At 38.5% G+C, this 7,057-nt stretch overlaps 3 protein-coding genes across 3 annotated transcripts; all 3 read left to right on the forward strand.

The window, feature by feature from the left end:
* Nucleotides 1-181: 181 nt before the first annotated feature.
* On the forward strand, nucleotides 182-1,042 carry TM35_000083990 (uncharacterized protein; the record flags this gene model as incomplete). Its single annotated transcript, XM_029024264.1, has 1 exon — nucleotides 182-1,042. One exon carries the CDS (start codon nucleotides 182-184, stop codon nucleotides 1,040-1,042), a length of 861 nt encoding a protein of 286 aa, XP_028884667.1.
* A 549-nt stretch (nucleotides 1,043-1,591) lies between these two features.
* TM35_000084000 (putative protein kinase) lies at nucleotides 1,592-4,276 on the forward strand (the record flags this gene model as incomplete). Its single annotated transcript, XM_029024265.1, has 1 exon — nucleotides 1,592-4,276. One exon carries the CDS (start codon nucleotides 1,592-1,594, stop codon nucleotides 4,274-4,276), a length of 2,685 nt encoding a protein of 894 aa, XP_028884668.1.
* Nucleotides 4,277-5,440: 1,164 nt separating this feature from the next.
* On the forward strand, nucleotides 5,441-6,823 carry TM35_000084010 (amino acid permease-like protein; the record flags this gene model as incomplete). Its single annotated transcript, XM_029024266.1, has 1 exon — nucleotides 5,441-6,823. The coding sequence occupies one exon, from the start codon at nucleotides 5,441-5,443 to the stop codon at nucleotides 6,821-6,823; it is 1,383 nt and encodes a 460-aa protein (XP_028884669.1).
* Nucleotides 6,824-7,057: the final 234 nt, after the last annotated feature.

A 7,057-nucleotide genomic window follows, 5' to 3' on the forward strand; every position in this document is an offset into this window, starting at 1 on the left:
TTTTTCTTTTTTTTTTTTTTTTGGTTGTTTGTAATGTCTATCAACTTTATTTTAGGGTTCCTAATTGTGTGGGTGGTAGGTGTGTGGGTGGATCGAGCAAAGAAGTAAAAACAAAAAAAAAAGAAATAAAAAGCAGTAGTTGTGGTGACCACTATATAAATATACTCCTTGTGAAAGGGGGATGTCGCTTATTGGTTGCCTCTCACTTGGCTGCCGCCGTGTGCTCCTGCAGAAGAAACAGACCGCTGCTGGCTACATGGCGAGTGCTGGAAAGGTTGGCAGCGATGAGAAGTGGGCGCAGGCCGCGATGGAGTACCTGCACGAGAAGAATCACTGCAACGATGCCCGCAAGCGGCAGCACGACGTGGACCACGAGCGCCGCCTCGCCCACGCCTTTGACCGCCTCTGCGCCCTGCAGGAAAAACAATTCGCCGCCCGTCTCTCCCGCCTTGCCGGCCGCATGTCCGCCGCCCTCGAGGCCCTCGACGGGGAGGCCCGCGAGGAGGCGCTCCTGCTGGCCGCCGAGCAGCCGCCCGGGGGGGTGCGCCGCCCGTCCCTCACGCCCCCCCGCGCCGGCTACGAGCCCGGCTTTGGCCTCGACGTCCCGCAGCTCCGCGCCCAGCAGGCGGAGTACCCGCCGTGCCGACGGCCCACGGACGCGATGGAGGCGGGCGAGGAGGCCGATCCGGACTTCCCCTTCGTGGAGGCCCACCGCGTGGAGGACCTCACCGCCCAGTGCACAGAGATGTTGGAGCAGCGGCATGGGGAGGTGCGGGAGGCGGCACCCCTCACAGGTGTAGAGGGAGAGGCATGGGAGGCATACGTCGCATTGCAGAAGAAAGCACTCGCACGACAACAGCTTATCTTTGATCTCTGTAATGATCCAGAGCTGCGTGAGAAGTATGACCAGGATGAAGAATTTAGGAAACAGCAGTGGTCCGAACGCGGTATGCTGCCACTGGAAATTGAAGAAGAGCAGCTACGCGAGGAGGAACGACACTACGCGCAGGAACCGGCGTATCACCCATTTAGAAAAATGTGAGAAGAATGAGCAGCAAATGAAGAAGAAGAAGAAGAAACAAAGAAAAAGAAAAAGGAGGTGGATGCATTACAAAGTAAGGATGGGTGTAATTTCTTTAGTGGTGGTGTTTGTGTTTATGTGTGTCTGATGGGTGGTGATGGGGTTGGGGTGGTGTTGGTTGATTGAGTGTGAGTGAGTGAGAGTGAGTGAGTGAAATTTTTTTTTCTTCTTGCTTTCTTCCTCTTTTTTTTTCTTTTTTGGTTCCTTCACATTTTCTGTTTCTTTACTTATAGGCTTCTTTTTCTACGTATATGTGTATGTGTGTGAACGTCCTGTATTGAGTTTACCCTGTGTATTCAACCCTATTACATTTATATTTCTATTTATTTGTTTTCTCTTTTTGTACTTTTGGTTCAGGTGCAGGGTTGAAGAAGAATAAGAAGAATAAAACAGGTACTCACCGATACCTGTCTATTAACGTAGCAAGAAAAATAAAATAAAAATAAAAAAATAAGAACGGGAAAAAAAAGAAAAAATAAAAATAAAAACGACTTTACACGAACAATAAAGATGCGGTGTCGTCATTCTGAGGATAATCTTATGCATGAACGACAAACAAGTACGCAGGGTACAGTTGTAGATTTTCACAGTACTCCTAACACTCTGGCAACAGATTGGCCATGGGGACTTCTTCTTTCTGATAAGCATCATGTACTTTTCTCTTCTGATAAACGACGAGTTACGGTTGGTCGCTCTCATAATTGTGATATAGTAGTAGATGATCCTCGAATTAGTGCAGTTCATTTTGCCATTATTCTTTCCCTTGAAGTAACTGTTCCATCACCTGGTGAATTACAACAGTATCATCATCGTAATCGATCAGTTCCACATTGTTGTACCTCTTCAAGTACTGCATTGGTACCACCACGGATTTTGCGGGGTAATCGTGAGTCTATTGTATTTGAAGATAATATTGCTACTAACTCAGTTGCTGTAGGTGGATTATTCTGTCAAAGATCTCCCGAGGTGAGAGTGTATCTAGAAGACCTAAGTAGTAATGGTACCTATGTGAATGATATGATTGTGGGAAAAGGTAGACGTTGTCAATTACTGAGTGGGGATGATATTGGAGTTGTGGCTATTCCATCAAAGGTAACACGTGAAGAGTGGGAAACGGGAAAGTTGGGAATATCAAGAGGATCTTCTTCATTAATAGGTGTTAATGAAGCAAGACTTTTAGCCAATCTTCCTCAAAGCCGATCGTATGTTGAAAGATTTTGTTTTCAAGCCTATCATTCACCAGAAGTAACCACTATATTAAACTTTTCTGAACAACCAAAATGTGAGGAAGAGGAGGAGGAAGAAGTAGAAGGAGAAGAAAAAAAAGACAATAATGATAATAAAGAAAAAGAAAAACAACAACAACAACAACAAGTACGACAACGATTTTGTTGGAGGAAAGAAGACTGTGTGGCTATTCAACCATTGGTAAAGGCTCCATTTCGATCTATTCGATGGCAACAAGGTCATCCTATTGGACGTGGTGCGAGTAGTGTGGTGTATGCTGGAATTGATTTAGATACTGGTCAAATGGTAGCGTTAAAAGTAATTAGAAAACCAGAACATTTCTCAGTCTATAAAGATGGTATCTTCTATAATAAAAATGAAGGTGGTTTACCTTTACATTTTGAATCCAAGAAAGTAGAAGCACAATGTTCCCCAATGAGTGTTGTAAACTGTTGTAAAAAGTTTCATGAAAATTCCCGAAAAAATTTTGATAGATTAGATGAATCACTTCGAGAACTTTGTTTCCTTACACATCTTGTTCATCAACGTATTGTACGTTGTCTTGGTGTACAAAAAGTTCCTGAAGGTATTTGCATTATATTAGAATATGTAGCTGGAGGTACTTTACGAGATCTAATTAAAAATTTTGGAGCTTTTCATGAAAATGTTATCCGACTTTATATGCTTCAGGTACTTCAGGGATTGGAATACCTTCAATCACAGGGTGTGGTTCATGGTGATCTCAAGAGTGCAAATGTACTCATGTCTGAAAAGGGAAATTTAAAAATAACTGATTTTGGTACAAGTCGATTTGTAAGAACCACTTACACTACACATTCTAATAATAATAATAATAATAATAATAATAATAATAATAATAATCATAATAAACGAGAACGAGTAGAAGGAATTGATTATTCATCACAAGGTGAAACCAAAAGACTCTGTGGAACACCTCTTTATATGAGTCCAGAGTTTATTAGAAGTCAAGAATCCACCTTCGCATCCGATGTTTGGGCATTAGGATGTATGGCGTATGAAATGGCTGTGGGAGTTCCACCCTGGGAAGAATATCATGATTTACCTCCACACTCTGTTGTTTGGAAAATAGGAGCATCTGATAAGGGACCAAATTTAAATCGTCTTCATCATCGTGGGGCAAGTACTGCCTTGTTAAGTTTTCTTGAATGTACACTTCACATGGATCCTCATCAACGTTCTTCGGTAGCGGAATTATTAAAACATCCATTTATTGTGGGAAGATTGTGTATTACATCTTCCCCTTCTCTTGCCTTGTTTCCCGCAACTCCACCGAATTGGAGTCAATCCGTAAGTCCATCTCTATTGCAAATATCATCAAGTTGTAAAAGATCCAACTCTAATGGAAATGGGGAGTTCTTCTCACAAAGGGATGAGGGAAATAAATGTGATCCTATGATGGTGATTGGATGTGAAAGTGATGAGATCCAGCAACAACAACAACAATATGTGGATTCAAATCCACCCTCATTGGATTTGGGAACTTCAACAAAGATTGCGTTAGTACAGAGTAATGAAAATGAGACGAAAGAGACAACAACAACAACAACAAACTCATCTCATACGCCTGGAGTTGAGGATCATAAAGCCTTTGTCTATAAACTCTGTCGTGAGAAAATTCTAGCGGAGAAAGATGATGATGATAATAATGATAATAACAATGATATTAATGTAGATGTGGGGTCTAGTCCTTTAGATGAATCTTCGTCGGTTATGCAATCTCAACGATGGCGATTAGGTGATTCACCCACAGGATTTCAACAGGCAGCAGATATAATAGATAATCAAGAGAAAGATATGATGAAGGACAATAACGGTGATATCGTTAATTGTAAAGGGGAAGAAATTCATGAGAAGTCTACCATATTTCCTGCAGGTGAGGGTATTACGGCCGAATTTTCAGGATTGGTACAAATATTTAGGGACTAGTGGAGTCCTAGACTTTTTTTTTCTTGTTGTTATTGTTATTGTTGGGCGTTCTTTAAATTGATGTTGTTCTTGTTTTTTTTTTTTGTTATTATTATTATTATTATTATTATTATTATTATTATTATTATTATTATTATTATTATTTTTTATATATATCTACCCTTTATTTTTACGTACCGTTCTTTTGTGGATACGCCGTAGTTTAACTCACGATGTTGGACTTGGCTATTGAGTGTTTTCCTTTGTATTTTAATTCCTTTTAAAACAAACAATAGCATGGCTTTTTTTTATTATTATTATTTCCTCAAGTGATACTGCACTGAGAAAAAAAAAGGGTGTGTGGGAATTAAGTGATGGGAAAAAATAAAAAGAAAAGAAATGGATGTACTTGCTGCTGATGATAACAGTAAGAATGGGTGGAAAGAGGAAAGTGATGGTGTGAAATGAGAAACTTTCTACGCAGTACAGTAGGTTTCTGTGTATCGGTGGTTGTATTTTTTTTTTCTTTTGTATTTCTCTATCAATGATCGAATGAGTTTTTTTTTTTTATTTCTTCTCTTTTTCATTGTTGCCGCTGTGTCTATGAAAGTTAATAGTTTTTTTTTCTTTTTTTATTCTCATGTTTTCTCAAGTGTTTTGTTGACGCTTAATTCTTTTTTTTTTTCTATTTGCTGTATCGTGTTCTGATATTCGGATTATCTTTTTCTTTTCTTCTTCTTGTTATTGTTATTGGGTTTTTTTTAAAAATACTTAAGAAGAAGAGGGGGAAAGAAGTATATATATATACATACATAAGAATGTATACGTGAAGTTTGAAAACGTGCAGCAACTTTTCTCTTTCTTTCTTTTTATCTTATTATTATTATTATTATTATTATTATTATTTTCTTCGATAGTGCTGTTAATTGGTGAGAAAGGAAAATAAATAAATAAATAGTGAGAAAAAGAGAGAGAGTTTTTGTTAATAATAATATAAAAAAAAAAAAAACGCTCAATTATGGAATAATATTCTTGGATCCGGTTTTTTTTTCTCCTTATTCCTCTGCTTTTTTCTTCTCTCTCTTAATTTCTTCTAATTATTATTATTATTATTATTATTATTTATTTATTTATTTATTTATTTATTTATAAAAAATATCTATTCTTAGTAAAAGGGGGAAAAAGATGGGTCAAGGCGGTGTGGTTGGAGCTGCCCTCACTTTGGCTGTAACGACGATGGGTGCGGGAATTCTCACATTACCCGCGGCATTTTATAATGCTGGTGTAGTGCCTGCGATGGTAATGCTCATTATAGTAGCCTTGCTCACCATTGTGTCTATTGACTATATGGTTCTTTGTATTGACAAGATTGGTGTTAATTCATATGAGCAAATTAATAGAGTATTACTAGGTAAAATTAATGAGGAACTTGTACGTTGGATGTTAATAGTGTATAATATTGGATCTGCTATTGGATATCTTGTCGTGCTTGGAGATCTTTTTGAACCTTTACAGCCTTTCATCTCACATCATATTCCTTGGCTCACTTCAAGGAAAGATACACTTTTTGTTTTTTGGCTTGTTGTGATTCTTCCTTTTTCATGTGTACCTGATATTTCTTTTCTGCGATTTGCCTCATTTTTGGCGATTTCTGCCACTTCACTTATATCGTTTCTGGTGGTATTTCGTTATTTTGTGCCGTTGAATGAAATGAGAGGAGAATCCTCTTCTACAATCATCATACATGATACGAATAATAATAATAATAATAATAATAATTCGGATAATGTTTTGTGGTTTAATGGTAGACGTCCACTCTTAGCTTTACCGATAATGATGTTTTCTTTTGATTGTCAATCACTTGTTTTTCAAATATACTCCAGTTTACATGAAATGCATCGTCGAAATATGATGCGTGTTTCTATTCTGAGTTTAATCATTTCAGGTACTATTCATGCCGCTGTGGGATTATTTGGTTATCTTGGTCATCCAACAGATGTTCGGGATAATGTGATGAGTAATTTCAATCCAAGAACTGATTCTCTTTTTGCCTTTGGATATCTCATGTACGCTATTCCCGTTAATCTCGCCTTTGTGCTTATTCTCTTTCCCACACGAGATGCCATTTTCCTCATGTGGTATGGATATAATGCCGCTACAGAAGCCAACACAAAAACAGCAATGATCACAACAGCAACAACTACTACTACTACTACTACAATATTACCATCATCCGCCTCTTCTTCTTCATCCACAATGCTGTACGGTGAGCCAAATTCCCGTATTCCATTACGAGATCATTTAATTGTGAGTATTTCTCTCTCGGTGGCCTGTATTGCCGCCGCACTTGTAGTGCCTGGAGTGGCTGCAGTAGTGGCACTTCTCGGTGGTGTGTGCAGCAGTACATTGTGTTTTACTTATCCCGCATTGTACCGCATTCGACTGCACAAAAGTGGTGTTCTTCGTTGTTGTCATTGGAGGGAATATGTGATGATGTGGGGAATGTTGGCAGTGGGTGTTGTTGGAGGACTGCTTGGCACTATTGTAGCGGTGATGGAATATGTGTAGTGTGTGTGTGAACTCTCTCTTTCTCTCTTTCTCTTTTTCTCTCCCTGAGTGTATGGGTCTCGTTGTTTAAATTCTAAATAAATAAATAAATAAGGGAGAGAGAGAGAGAGATGCTGTAGACAACATAACCATTGTACCTTCTTATTCCCTCTTTTTATTCGTTTTAGTGGATGGATAAGGAGAAGGAATATATATATATATATATATATATATATATATATATATATATATATA

The sequence above is a fragment of the Trypanosoma theileri genome, assembly GCF_002087225.1.
Source record: "Trypanosoma theileri isolate Edinburgh chromosome Unknown TM35_Tth_8_V1, whole genome shotgun sequence".
Lineage (NCBI taxonomy): Eukaryota > Euglenozoa > Kinetoplastea > Trypanosomatida > Trypanosomatidae > Trypanosoma > Trypanosoma theileri.